Source organism: Anticarsia gemmatalis, chromosome 23 (assembly GCF_050436995.1).
Source record: "Anticarsia gemmatalis isolate Benzon Research Colony breed Stoneville strain chromosome 23, ilAntGemm2 primary, whole genome shotgun sequence".
Taxonomy (NCBI): domain Eukaryota; kingdom Metazoa; phylum Arthropoda; class Insecta; order Lepidoptera; family Erebidae; genus Anticarsia; species Anticarsia gemmatalis.
Genome location: NC_134767.1, coordinates 7,397,141 through 7,413,382, shown reverse-complemented (window position 1 = coordinate 7,413,382; position 16,242 = coordinate 7,397,141). Strand labels below are relative to the sequence as shown.

Sequence of the window (16,242 nt, the reverse complement as noted above, 5' to 3'; positions counted from 1 at the left end):
TACAGAAAATAACCTTAAATACAAAATATCATACTTCTAAAATGGCTACGGAACTATAATTACTATTTCAAAGCTAACCTATCTCCAAAACAAACACAACAACAAAATGAAATATTTCATATTTATACGAGTTATATTGTTCTAATTATTCACTTGCCTCCATAACAATTAGTGTTCTGGATAATTTGCTTGTCGTGACTGCCGCACTCCCGCACTCCCGCACACTCGCACTCCGGCACTCCGGCCCTGTTCGACCTGTACGGTGCGTTAATTAATTATAAGCGCGGCTTTTATTGCTTTAAGGTTAGGGCTTAGAATGGCGGAAAGATGTTAAGGCATTTTTGCCATTTATCGTGTGCAAATCTTCGGTTTGAGAAGTTATTAAGAATGGCTGTAAGTAAAACGGAGAGTATGATAAAATAAATATTTTTCTCGTTAAGTAGATACGCAGTCATTATATCGTTTTTATTAGTCGACGATAGTCCAACAAGTTTTATAATAATTACTAATACAAGCACAGTTTTGATTTTAGTAGTACCTAAGCGATTTTTTTAAACTACTAGACGATCTGTTTTCAATACAACATTGGAAGGCGTCGTCTCAAATTTTCCCTTTATATTTACTACTAATGTTAACACTAATGGCAGTCGTTACGATGACCCAATGTCCTACAGCAAAGATGTCGAAAATTATTAAAATAACTAATAATAATCCTACAGCCTTTGTTTTCAATCGCCTGATTACATAAACGACCTATTTTAAAATATTAAAATACACCCGCTCTCCGCTCCGCTTATGTCCTATGTCCTTAGCTTTAGTGAGAGTCGGTTTGTATCGATATGAGCGTTGATAGTATCGCGCGAGTTCAGTGTAAATATTTTGTAAATTAACTATTATGAGCTTAATGTTAACTCCAAAAATATACGCCAATTTAAAATTGCTTTTGTAGTTTTCATTGTGATTTCGTTAAATTGTAGATGTTTATATTTTAGAATGCTGATTTTATGATATTACATTAGGTAATAGTAGTATTAGATTGTTATTTTAATCTAAAGTACAGTTCTGCCGTCGTAAATCTAAACACAGTAACTTCAAAATATGCGTTTTGAGAAAAACGCGGTTGAAGTTTAATGGTTAATTTTTGCTCTCATGAAGATACTAATTATTGTATATTATTTCATGCAACTTTTAATGTTAGTATATAGTTAAATCTTTGATTCTGTATATATATATCTATTATATTATTATTGTATAAATAATAAAATTAGATAATGTGTTTTAAGCTAGGGTAATAATATAATATTTTTTTCTTTTTTAAGTTACAACACGGTAACTCAACGGTTACTGTGTTGTAACCAAGTTTTACCTATTACTGTGTTGTAACTTTGTAAAGATATTAACATTAGGGGAATTACGACACAGTAAGTATGTACATACTGTGTTATAACTATGTTTCTTAGAAATACGTATAAAATCAGTAATACAGTAAATGAGATACTGTGATTTATTCAAGTATTTGTTGTTTATCTTTGAACAATATTTTATACGCAATCACAGTAACTGAAGAAGCCGTGTTATAATCAAGCAAAAAAAGAAAAATTAAAATCTATTCACATTAAAAAAACACAGTTAGTAGTGAGATACTGTTATTTAATTTAAAATAACACAGATACTGTATTTTTTATTAAAAAAAATGTTTTTTTTGTCAAAATACTGTGTTTTTATTTAATGTATTTCGGTAACTATCTATCGTACAAACAAACCGAAAACTTTCTCAAATAGCCCGCGGTCTCCTGATTCCAAAGAACTAAACAAACTATAAACACAGTAACTTAAGTTACTGTGTTTACATTTACGACGGCAGAGTTTGAATCTAATTTAAAGTTGGGTAGTCCCTTGAGAGTACGAAATACAATAAATAAGAAATATATAAAATATAATAATTTTAAAATATCTCATTCGTATAGCAGTTTTGATAGATGAAGAGAACAAACAATGACTATTCAGAAAAACCAAGATGTTTGAAAGTAACAACATACATGCGCGCTATCTATTACCGAGGAGCCGTAACAATTTCCAGAATGTACTTTTGTGACTGTTTCTCTATTTTTACAAAATAATAATCATTGTTATTATCAATCAAACCTTCGACATAAATGATAGATTTGGTTTCTTAATAATCTAGTAGTTCAAAACGAAAATCAAAAACTAAACAATGAGTTAATTTTCTTAGTTCCGCTACTCGACGCCGCAGCGCTAGCGTCGCCTCTGATTTTTAATTACGCGCGCGCCTCGGGCGACGGCGGGCGCGACAATTTGCAAGTCAAAGCCGCTGAAAAAACCCTAAAACACCCGACACACAGCCCTTTGGCACTTGCGGAGCACAACCACCAGAGACGTGTTAGTGATAAAACTTTTCAATACACGGTAATTATAATTATTTTTGTCTATTATATTAGGACCATTATGACCATAATATTGTTATAACTAAACCTTTTAAAGACAGCAGTTATTTAATCGAAGATTACGGAATTTGATGTCAGAATTGCGATTGAATGGTAATTTATTCAATTCTAAATTAAATTGTACGTAGGCAACCTTACAGGTGTGAATGAAGTAAAATACGTTTGTAGGGATCGTAATTGGAATAAAGAGTGATTTCATGGATGTGCTGCAGGAAACAACCGTGAACTTACTGCAGATTTATTTATCATAGAAATCTTTAAGAAATCGAACGACTCTAACATCAATTTATACATATAAATAAAACTCTTATAGTGATGTACATATATGCAGCAGTAGTGGTATGGTATTTGTACTAGGGACGACAAAAATATTTTTTCACATTAGTTTTTCTGTAAAGCCACATAGTACTTGTTCATTTATTCAGGGTAGAAACAGAACATTCACAAAATTTTCAACAATTAACACGTCTTCATCCCACCTCTATTCCATCGTCGATCCCTCTCAGAGGTGAATTTCGTTAGCTCTCATTTGTTTTGTCGTAATTGCTGAAGATATGAGCGTTTATTGAGCACCCCCTCCCGCGGGCCGCACCCCCCCTCTCGCCTTAAAACCCGGTACGCCCCTTGGACTTATTGGATTGCTTTATTGGTCTCTTTATATAGAGAATGTTATGTAACCACCTTATTAAGTTGCAAGTGCATTAGTGTACCCTTTTGGCTCGTTCGTGTCGAATTTGAGAATGTAATTTTGTTTGAAAGAGTTTTTTGAGGATATATTTTGGATTAGGAAATGAAAAGTGTTGGTAATGAGAGAATTAGTGGGGAAAATGTCGTGTAAGGAATGTATGGGTTAATAATATTAGGAAGTTATAATATCGGGAAGCGTTGAGGTTCAGTAAGTGCTGGATGTTTGACCATTCATTTAAGAACGTCTAGACCAACTAATGAGCTAGTTGATTGAAATAGTCTTGAGTCTAGACTAGAAGTTGGTCTTGCTGTTAGGAGGCTAGTATTGTGGATAGTACATCATTTTGTTCCTTAATTTATAAACTCTTTTTTTAGCAATATGAAAGTTTCACCTAGTAAATAAATATTACAAAAGAAGGAAAGTATATCTCAAGAATTAACTAAATGCACAGTAGTGTTGTTAGCTAAACGATAATATTTTGATTTTTTAAGTAAATAAATAAAATATTCATATATTTATTATCTACAGAACTTTAGTGAGGATAAGCTAATAATATTATTACTGCTCAAAGATTTTGTAAAAGCTTTTACTTTACGGTTTCCTTATTTTGTGATTGGTTTACATTGCTACTAAACTAACTACCTAGCTTACACAACTTATTGTACCTATAAAGTAAGGTAACTTTAATTACCGTCGTAATACATACATCTAAATCTTTTTCCAAGTAAAATATTAACAGCCTTAAAATCCAATGTTAATAATGCTTAAATCAGTATAATGCAAGTTATTAACAATTTTTAGAACATTTACATACTATACTGCCATCTATTGAGTAGTTAAAGAACTAATTAGTTTCAGAATTTCCATCTCGTGGTGAGTAGCAGTACTACTTTAGATCAAATAGTATATCCACGTAATCAAAAGATGGCGCTGCGTTCTAAATTTTTCACCCGTTTGCCTGAGACAGATTTCAGTTAACTTCTCAAAAAACTTTGTACTTTTCATAATTCATTTGAATAACGTTGGTATCTGGGTTGAAATAGAATAAGTTTAGTTTATTCATTCGCTTTTTGGAGCAAACCAGATCATGATAAAAATATGACGTTAATACCTAACAATTCTTTTTGTTCATTTTGCGATTTTGAAGATTATACCTCTAGAAAAAAATATAGAATTGATGGAATAGATTGGTTAATTAATTAAATAAAGTTAAAATTTTGGAGATTTTTAGATATGATATCCTCGACTAGTTGGTAAAAAATTTAAGAATAATTTCTAAAATTTTAATCTCTCGATTACTAGACGGTGTGGGTAGTGCCTCTTAAATACGTAGATATTTAAGAGAAGCAGTTGTTCTTAATTTCACTTATGCAATCTATTGACCACGGTCAGAGCGTATTTCGTTATTTGAATATTCTCTAAAAAGTACTGCTATTTATGACATAAATCTTTGTCCCCTAAATACCAGTATCAACAACCTAACAAAGCAATTTGATCCATCAAAGCAGTTAAACCTTTAATAAAAATATCCTTAAGCAAACTAATTCATGAAAGTAAATCCGGAACCACAATAAAAGTAACAATTTATATTCGGTGAACATACTTCCAATATTGTCATACTCGGTTCGTCGCCGAGCATGACCGCGGGCGTTTGCCGAGCGCCGAACGCCGAGCGCCGAGAGCCGAAAGCCGAGCTAATGCGGCGACCCCTAACGACAATTTAATAAAGAAAGCTAAAGCGTACGCCGCACAGTAATAACGTTTGTAAAAATATCCGCAGACACACTCTTAAGGCGAATACGCTGAGGCAATGGGAATACTGTTTTGATAGTTCCAACTAATGACACATGTGGCGCTACTGTCCTAGTATCGGCTGAAGCATTGACAGCAGTATCTCGATTCTCTACCACTATCGGCTAACTATCGATAAACTTTGTATGAAAATCTGAACAGCGCCTCTAGTGAGCGTCGTAGGAACTGTTTTTGTAATTATTTTCTTTATGTCAATCTCTCGATACTCGCTAGTACCGAATATAGAGAATTGCCCGATTGTCTATATCTATATTGAGCAAAACAAGCAAAAAAAAAAACACGTTTGTTGTTAAGGATGGCCTCTTAAATATTATTTTATTCGGATTTTCAGAATTTATTGTTAAAGCAGCAAATGAATTACATCACTTGTGAAAATTTCAATTGTCTAACTTTCATAATTTTATGAGCTACAGTCCGCGCAGTTTCATGGCAGGCAGTGAGACAGAGAACTCTTAGTGATAGGGTTCCCGTTTTACCCTTAGGGTACGGAAGTCTAAAATATGATCTTTAGTAAAATTAAAACCTTCTTATCATTGTAAGGTGACTAAAACATAGTTTGATAAACCCGTCGATAACACAATTTTAGAAATTTAATATTCGCACAAAAATGATTAGTTTTACTAAGACGATCAAATTCGAAATAAATAACCATTTGTTGAATACAATGAATGAAGGTTAGTTAAATCCACCTTGCTGACTCAATTACAGGTTAGAAACTGCGACCCTTTTCTCTTCTTATACTTATTTAAGATTTCCCAAGCATAGTATTATTCTTCATGCTACTATCCTCTACCAGTAGAACAAGTCATTACTGTCTTGGATTCGATCCTTGTAGCTGTTCTACCAATATAAAAAACTGAAACAAAATTGAAATGATCCACCTAACCCTTAAGCGCGCGGGGGTGCGGTTTCATAGAGTTTTATTTGCACGTCGCCTTAACCCGCGCTCGCTGCCAATATTAAATTCTGCACACCCCTCCCGCGCTAGGTGCCACCCCTCCCTCCCCCCACCGCTATGTTCAAATTACATTATATGAACCACTGAGATTTTATTCGTTTTCATCACTTCTGTTGCTATGTAAAGTACTTAGTACCTACTTAGTTGAACATAGGTAGGTTAGAATCTACATAAAGGGGTATTGATGTTTTTATATAATCAAATGTTATTAAACAGTTATCTGATTTAATATATTTAATCATTTTAAATATTAAACTTAAATTAATTAGTTTAAGTCACAAATTGAATGTTTTGACATTTTTTACTTGAACTTACTAAGTCACAATCACGACTTTAATGACACGAATAGTGCACGTTAGTCGAATTTTTAATTGGTACTATACAGCAAGATGAGTTTGAAAGTTTTCAGACTACAGACTATAAGCCCAATATTAAAAGGCATACCATAATGTATTAACTACAATTTGACTTTCATCCTTTTTTTTAAGTGTCGGTTTGTTTTCTTCAATTGCTAACAAGTATATTATTAATTAAACTTATGACACTAGGTCGAAATTTAGGGTACAGATTAAGTATAATAATTTTGAGGATAAAGATTCTTAGTAACAGCTTCATTTTTTTTAAACGAGTTCTTCATTTACTATGCTAGAATATGCAAAAAGACATACATTATTTTATTTAGATTTTGAGAAAAAATTTTTAATACTATTTAATTTTGATTCTGACTCTCAATTTTAAACACTGCAGGAAATCTCAAAATACTTTAAATAATCAAGGATAATTTCATAACCCCAAGGCGAAAAACTAAAATACAAAAAATATAAAACAATGAAATGAAAGCCGCATATTTTTTAAATATACGGCTTAAAATGTAGAGTACACAATATTTTCGCTTCGCATTCTGGCCGGCTTCCAACACACGCAAGTTGTTATTACTAGATAAACGTAGAATTGTTAGAAATGTGAAAATAACGTGAGGTCTTGTTTCTTTTGCGTTTTTCTTTGAAAGAAAAAAAGCTATTGAAACAATAAAAATTACAATTTACATATAACTTATGGTTTGAAATGCTGAAACATTATTTAAATCTCGTTAAAAAGTATTTCTGCTGAAACTTGTCAATTACGACGTAAACAACAATAAAAAATAATTTATAAAAATTTATAGAGTGAACAATTCACAGAAATAAATGGTCTACAGGTCTTATGGTTTCTTAGGGTCTAAATGCTAGCAGTCAGTATACCTAGTATACCTACTCATACTTAGTTATATAAAAAAAATCACAAATGTAAAAGCAATGAAAATTTTTTTTCAATAAAAAGTTTCTTCAGTCTGTAAAAATCATAAAATGTCGTCTTTACCATTAATTCACTCTTCTAATCTCCTTTCAACAAATCAAATCGAATCGGATTCCAATAACAAATTGTAACTAAACGTCGACAAATCAATAAAATATTAACAAAAAGCAACATCAAAGCTTCGAGTCCATTGTGACGCCATGAAAAACTTCGCAACACTGAATCGAATACGATCTGAAATGTTATTAAGTGAGAAATTAATAAAAAGCCGTCGCTCGTTGTCGGTTCAACGAGTACGAAAGAGTAACAAAACTGTTACGGAATAATGGCCCTTATTGAATACGCGACAATTAAATTCGCCTATCCTTTGACAGATAGATTCCAACAATGGAATGAATCCTCTTGTTTTCCCCCCTCCCCCCCTGGAATCTGGGTGGCGTTTGAAGCCCGGACGTGAGCCAGGTTAATAATGATTATTAATATAGTTTAGAGTCGTTAGGTTCTAAATGAGTCGGCCGCGACAACTTGTCTAATATCGTGGCGCGCAAATACTCGTGGTCGGGGCTAGGGTGAGAGCCGGCGACTGTAATAGTTACATTATAGTTTTACTTGTCATTTACTTGGTATTTAATTATTTAATTGATATATTGTGTGTACAAATAATAAAAAAATTACGGATGTGTACAGTTATTCCCTAAAATGATAACCGTTAAAGTCAGTCTTTAAAGTAAACGTTAATGAACAATTTAGCAGTAATTGGGACAAACTCAATTTAAAAAGTATGTAGCTTTTTAAAATTACCTTCTTTGAGTTCCTGAAACTATTGAAATCCGGAGATGACTATTCGCAGGCATAATTTAAAAATATAATTTTGTGACACGGAATGCCAACCATACATAGTTTTATGTAATATTTTGTTAGCTAAAATTCTGGCGGTTCTCTACTAATCTTGGAATGAAGCATTTCATCACGTTCTGCTGTAAAAATAATCCAATCCTCATGGTTCATAAAAAAGGATTCTATGTATGAATGAATCTACTTCAGGAAAACATTTCAAAGCCGTGACTTTCAGCCAACACATTTTTCAACTATAAAACCCCATTTGCGTTTTTGACTTTATTAATCCATTTAAACCATTCATTTTTGTTACACATAAAGAAACATCACAAGTACAGAACTTAATAACTAGTCAGTGCATTTATGTGCAACAAAGGGCTACAGCTTAGTATACGCTGTGCTAGGCACAACACTGATTTTATGAAAACTTTAGTTTCTTATATAGTAAAAAAAAAAAACCAACTTATGTATAATCAAACCTGAATATCATAATGAAAAGCCAAAGTATTCAAGTAATACTAATAAAAATTTTGTCACAATATTAAAATATGCTCAAAAACACCCAAAAATCCTGTCATATTATTAAGGAGAAAAACTACTTTAGTGAAAATGGGTCATACATTTTCTGTCGTCAAATAAATAAGTACAATAAAACTATCCGGCCAGCTCCTACACTATGTAAGAGCTCGTCGTCTCGATGCGAATATTAAACGTGGCTCAGCTTTGAGCGAGCTCTCAGCACTCTTCACTTGACGAATCACATTAATTTAATACACTCTAATTACGCTCATGTCATTCACTTTTGTGCTTATCAATTTCCATTCTTGAGGATTGTGGAAACTATCTTTGTTGTTTATGGGTTTTAATTACATTAAAATTTATTGATGGTTAAGTATGGCTTATAAAGAGATATCCCAGATTTTTAACCCACACATTTTTCAACTATAAAACTCAGTTTTTTGGTCCATTGCATTTTTTACTTTATAAAAAGTTTGCTTACGTATAAAAATCTGAATAAAATTCGTTCAGACACGAATAATAGTGAAGGGCTCCACTGCTTTTAAACGAAATCTTTTATGTTAAGAAAAAAATTAAGATAAATGAGAAGGAAAATCAACTTAATGAAGGGTATTTAGTACGAAACTTTTATTGTTATGTCCCTTCATGTGTATATTACTCTTCATACATCCAGTTTACAAAATGAGATAACGAATGAAATCAACAAACCATCTCACACACCCTTTGAAATTGCATACACACAACATTGCCGGATCCTAGCTCTCCGTTTATAATCAATATCTGTACGAGTAAATAACTTTCATTGAGCTATTTACTCAATATAATATAATTATTCAATTTAAAAAGCAAATTTCCAATCAAATCAACAAGCCAATCCTTAAATCACAAACCATCTAACACTAATAACAATTGAATTTTCAAACAAAATCGAACTAATAAAAAACTCCACATTGATTACAAAGATCACATACGAGCGAAATTCCTTTCCCTTGCCAAGCTTTCATATCTAACACAAGCTAAAATAACCCTTATGCCTCAAGCTATAGAGTTCATGGGATTGTTTTTGTTAGATAGAAATAAAGGACTGACAATGTTTCGATACTTAATTACTTTTCGCTGGATATTCGAGTGATCTGGTTAAGGTATGCGTGACAAAACAATTGGTATAGATGGAGTGTTTGAATGAAGGGAATGTAGGGAAGATTGAGTGATGAGATCTCATTAGTGATGCTGTGAAACCCCTTGTTGTATTTAAAGGCTGGTTTTGGGTACTGGATAAGTGTCGTATTTAAATCTCAGTATATAAAGTGTGAGACTTTTTTTTTCAAGGTTTAGTTTTATGTGACTTGATAAGTTACTAAGACTACGAAAGCATTAAGATTTTACATGAATCTGGTAAAACTTTTTGATATTAGCGATGTCTGATCTTCTGCAAGGCATCTGATTCTGTGGTAGCTTTACTTTGTTGTGGTAATTTTACCTATACATTATTTAATTACTATACAAACCAAGAGTTTCACAAAAAAATATGACTTATGTTCAATTATACATCTACCGAATTCCAATACAGTGTAAGTACCTATATTTTTCAGTTGGTTAACAAAGCAAAGTAAAGATGGTATTTAAACAGCACCGCACTGATTCGGTGAAATGAAACAATCAGCGTTCCTTTAGGGTAGACATAAATAATTTAATAAACAAACGTTGAACCTTTTTAACCTGAACAATGAACATGTTGTAATCTACAAATCACACCAAAAAATATCCAATTAATCTAAAACCAAACAAATTTGGAATCACCCCAAATCGCACCAATAATCCGAATTCACTCGCTGATCGCAAATACGCGGTACAATTAAGTACCTAATACAAAATACCTGTTACAGTATTCGAATACCAATGACTCAGTAATCATTAGTACCACTACCCACTTATAGTAATGTGTGTTGAAACTGTTCCACGGTACTTTTTGGCAACGGATACATTTTTAGAAGTATTAGAGGCCGCCCGCGACTTCGCCCGCGTGGAAACCCGTAAATCCCGATCCCTCGGGAACTCCGGGATTAAAAGTAGCCTATGTGTTATTCTGGATTTTCAGCTACCTACATACCAAATTTCACCATAATCGGTTTAGTAGTATTTGCGTGAAAGAGTAACAAACATCCATACATTCTCACAAACTTTCGCATTTACAATATTAGTAGGATGCTAGGTGCCAAATAATTGTCATTGTTGATGATAAGGGCGTTGAATCATGTAAGTATTTTTGTGGTATGTGATGACATACAAATGGATAGGATTAGGACCTATTTTGGTCGGGATTATATGAGTAAGATACTAAATTAGATCTGGGTATGTAATAGGTAATCATAGAATGCATGCGTTGAATGGCTAGTGAGCATATGGATACGCTGTCGTATATATTATCTAGTACAAGTAGAGTTTGATTTTCAGTGCGTTAGCCTTTCGAAATAAAACTTTTCCCAATGAGGCAAGGATTATTTTGAATCCCAATTGTAACTTTTTTTAAAAGCATAACTAATAGAGATAAGTCCCCAACCCGCACTTGGCCAGCGTGGTGGACTCAAGGCCTAACCCCTCCCTGATTACTGGAGGAGACCCTTGTCCAGCAGTGGGACAGTAATGGGTTAAATTTATTTATTAATTTTATTAATAGAGATGAGCGTTTGATAATGGTAATATACTTGTTGCAACTTTCCCCTAACACTATTTTAGGGGTTGAATACAGAACAAATAGCAGTTTAGAAGTGATTCTACTTTATGATAAACTAATCAGTAGAGCGATTTTCTACAGTCAGCAGTTCCGACTTCATTACTGAGACTTTGACATTTTAAATGTTTTACACAATTAGTTCCTTCGGCACCCGCTTTAAGCGCTGATCAGGTTTATTACGAAAGTTATCGATAGTCGATTTTAGGAGGTAATTACCTCCTAGTCTCATTCAATGACACTCGATCAAAAAATTAAAGAGATAGGTAGCATCGCCTAATTCTAGATAAATTCCCATTAAAATACAATAAATGCATTATGAATCAACGAGCAACGATCGATCACTGACGTGGCCGGAAGAGCATTATAACGATGGTTCATGAGCAGTGGAAATAATTCGCACATGTGCCTCGGTCAGTAAACGATGAATGAGATATTTTCATCTCCATCTGGTTTATAATTCAAACATACCATTTCCAAAAGGGAACATGTTTCATACATTTGTATTGAGAGATGTGTTTTTTTGAAATTGCATAATAATATTGGAATATACATAGACATACATATAATAACGCCTTGTAAGATGAAGCTGGAATTGGCATTAGGCAAAACCCATAGAACGTCGAATGCTACGATCTTTACAAACTTTTGCTTCATTCATATTCATACATCTATAAGATATGACTTCTGTAGCTTTCTGTAGACTGTCGAAACTATCGAGTATTGAGGCTCTTATTCATAAACACACTATAAACCTATAATAGTTAAAAAGCAACTATAATATGTTTTCTCTTTTTTCATTTCGATAAGGAGTGAAAGAAACAAAACACTTTATAAGCCTTTCATAACTTCATATATTTTTATGAATAAGAGATTATATGTATTTACTTAATGATTTGTTATTGTCGATAGTCGATAGTGGTAAAGAATCGGGTTCCTGGTTATACGAGTATGTGCAAAAATGTTAAAGAACGATTTATTTGTTACATTAAGAATTCCGTCTTATATAATGTGTATTATTTCAGCCACATTTTACCAGACTATTTTGAAGTAAACGTTAGGAACTACTCACTATTTCAGTATTAGTTGTTTTAAACAAATCTCGTAATAAGAGTGAGTCTGCTGTATCGATTCATTACATACATACAGACTCGATCAGACGTCTGAAAAACCCTAACCTGTTTTTATTGTCGGTATCCAAACAAACTAGCCAAAATGCTAGTTTTTTGGGTATTTTGTATGTTTACTACTTGTATAGTATTACTACATTTGGTTTGAATGATAAAAGATTACATCACAATGAACGCGATAATATTGAACTATAATTCAGAGAAGTTAACCGTGATAAATATTCTGCAAAGAGAATGGAGATGGTACGGCAATAGAAAAATACCAAAATAATTGTTCCTAGCAGCATTTAACGTTATAACAAAGAAAAAACAATAGTCGTACCATGTATAAATATAAAAGTTATTTAGATAAAAACTAAAAACATTCCGTCGTAATTTTTACTGGTTAATTTTCCAGTAGTTTATAAAGTAGGTAAACCAAACCAAACTAAATTCCGAAAAACTAAATTATCTTAGTTGTAAATGACGTAACAAGACATAATGTAGAGTCTACAGTTCATCTAAAAAATTCAATCTCTAAAATAATGATGAAAGAATTCAACCAAATTACCAAACGACTAAGTCAAATGGATCACAAAATAGTTCATCTCCGAGCGGATACCTAGTTGAAACTCAACGCGAAACTATTACAACGTACGAAAATACTCGACAGATAGAAAAGTTAAAATTAAACACACGAAACACTGGCGTCAGTAGAAAAGTTTACTTGAAAAAATCTAAAATGCTTGAGAAACTAATTAAATAGATCAAATCGAATCTACTGGATATGATAAACTTTGGGTTATACAACCAACTATGCCATGCGACATCACCAATCAAGAAATATAATATTTAGATAAGTCGCACAAACATCGGAAGTATATTTTAAGAGAAGGAAAAACAATATCAAATTATTATGATGTTATAACCGACCTATCAATGAATGAGGTAATATTATTCCTAACTATTATTACGATTATGAATGACGATACCCGAATACGCAGAACCGTCATAGTATTGGATTTCAACTGTTTTCCCGCACGAGTGACCACTCATCCTATGAATATAAAAGTTGTTGACATACCAAAGAAGATGATTTAGAAACCGAAATCAGAAGAGAATCAAAACAGTAATGGTAAAGTAGTTAATGCTACAAGAATGCAACGAATATTTAAAGTGAACTTGAATGAACCCCAAACTCAAAACAAAACAGGTGGCAAACAAAGCTTTGAAACATTGAAATAGTTGTCACCGAACAAAAATGTTAAACTGGTACCGACTAACGAATAGGCTAAGCGAAGATTCCTGGCATTAATGCGATTTCGGCCGCAACTACACGAGCTAATAATAAACGTTCCTAATCACAAGAGTGTAAACAAGCTACCCAACGTCATATCGACGTATTGCGCCTAATATTCGAGTACACATGTAAACTAGCGCTCCGGGAGTCCGCGATATTAATAGACCTGCCGAACCGATGGCTTCTTTTACTCCAGCGGTCCTCTCGAGATATTTACGGAAACGAGTGGCGCAAGCGAAACTTTAGCTTCAACGTACCGCGTTAGGTCTATGCTCCGGTAGCATGCCTCATCCCACCGCCCCACGATTATGCGATAAAATTAGAAAATGCTTTTGGCCGCGGGAGTTGTCTTTACTATTTATGGTAGTGCACGCGGTGGCTAATTTTGACGCGTGTGGGGTAACCTCCCGTCCTATTTCTGTACCACACAGCTCTTGGGGAAGCGTTCTGTCGTAATTTAGCTTAGAACGTTGTCACTATCCAATGAATTTGAAAAACTCGCGGCTGTAGGCGGCGATTGATTGAGGAATGTTGGCAATGAGTGTGACCCACATCGGGACAGGTGCGGTCCACTGACTTCAATACTGTATAGATGTATGCTTGTTGTGTGTATGTATAGTATAGCTATAGCTAGCTGTATGTAACACTACACCGCAGGGGGGATGCGGGTTGCGGATTCCAAACAAAAACCAAAGTCAACGGTTGTATAAAAAGAAATAATGTAATTAAAATAAATAAATTAACCGTTTATTTATTAATTACATTTGGCGTGAGATCCATAACGATCCCGTGTATATAATAAAAATAAAAAAAAGAAAATTAAATTTATATAAATTTTACAATAAATTACATTACAATAGATGGCGTTACATTAGATGTTCAGTTCTGTCAGGTATCACTACGTACAACGTAAACGTACTCGTACAAATGCTTGCACCCTCACTGTGAGTGAGAGCACCACAACACACTGCACTGGGCTCACGCAGCAGCGGCACAAAGTGTCGTTGCGCTTAGAAGCACTTGCGGTGGACGATGCCGGGGCCGGACTCGTCGTACTCCTCCTTGGAGATCCACATCTGCTGGAAGGTGGAGAGGGAAGCCAGGATGGATCCACCGATCCATACGGAGTACTTCCTCTCGGGGGGAGCGATGATCTTGATCTTGATGGTGGAGGGAGCGAGGGCGGTGATCTCCTTCTGCATCCTGTCGGCGATACCGGGGTACATGGTGGTACCACCGGACATGACGGTGTTGGCGTACAGGTCCTTACGGATGTCAACGTCGCACTTCATGATGGAGTTGTACACGGTCTCGTGGATACCGCACGATTCCATACCCAAGAAGGAAGGCTGGAAGAGAGCCTCAGGGCAACGGAACCTCTCGTTACCGATGGTGATGACCTGACCGTCGGGAAGTTCGTAGGACTTCTCGAGGGAGGTGGAGGCGGCGGCGGTGGCCATCTCCTGCTCGAAGTCCAGGGCAACATAGCACAGCTTCTCCTTGATGTCACGCACGATTTCCCTCTCAGCGGTGGTGGTGAACGAGTAGCCCCTCTCGGTGAGGATCTTCATGAGGTAGTCGGTAAGATCGCGACCAGCCAAGTCCAGACGGAGGATGGCGTGGGGCAGAGCGTAACCTTCGTAGATGGGGACGGTGTGGGAGACACCATCACCGGAGTCAAGTACGATACCGGTGGTACGACCGGAGGCGTACAGGGAAAGCACGGCCTGGATGGCGACGTACATGGCCGGGGAGTTGAAGGTCTCAAACATGATCTGGGTCATCTTCTCCCTGTTGGCCTTAGGGTTCAGGGGGGCCTCAGTCAGGAGGACTGGGTGCTCCTCAGGGGCGACGCGCAGCTCGTTGTAGAAGGTGTGGTGCCAGATCTTCTCCATGTCATCCCAGTTGGTGATGATACCGTGCTCGATGGGGTACTTCAGGGTGAGGATACCTCTCTTGCTCTGGGCCTCATCGCCTACATAGGAGTCTTTCTGGCCCATACCGACCATCACACCCTGGTGACGGGGGCGACCAACGATGGACGGGAAGACGGCGCGGGGCGCGTCGTCGCCGGCGAAACCGGCCTTGCACATGCCGGAGCCATTGTCGACTACAAGCGCAGCAACATCGTCGTCGCACATTTTGGCGTGTGTGTGTGGTTTGGGACGCGGTGGATGTTGACTCTACGGCAGCGAGACTGCGAGTGCGGCGATCAGCGGGGCCGGAATCTTTTATAGCGGCGCGCGCGCAGACGCCGCGAGCCATACATGGCGAGCGCGCCGGCCCCCGCGCGCCGCTACTCTCCCCACAATTTCCACTATTTTCATACATTCGTGTTAAACTTAACCCTTCGTATCAACCCCTACAGCTTCAATACACATTATAGAAGGCTTTTAATCAACATTTTGTTTGATACGAAGCGCGCCGTAAGAGGCGCGAGCGCCGGACCGCCCGCCTTGAGCCATTTCAGGCGTTGGGCGGACGCACTTTATTGAACTACAAACATCGTTTTTTTTAAGATTTTAAG

General features: G+C 35.7%; 1 protein-coding gene across 1 annotated transcript; it reads right to left on the bottom strand.

Annotated features, from left to right (window-relative positions):
• Window positions 1-14,440: 14,440 nt before the first annotated feature.
• LOC142983120 (actin, muscle) lies at window positions 14,441-15,903 on the bottom strand. Its single transcript, XM_076129960.1, has one exon. The coding sequence runs from the start codon at window positions 15,854-15,856 to the stop codon at window positions 14,726-14,728; it is 1,131 nt and encodes a 376-aa protein (XP_075986075.1). The 5' UTR covers window positions 15,857-15,903; the 3' UTR covers window positions 14,441-14,725.
• Between the last annotated feature and the right edge of the window lie 339 nt (window positions 15,904-16,242).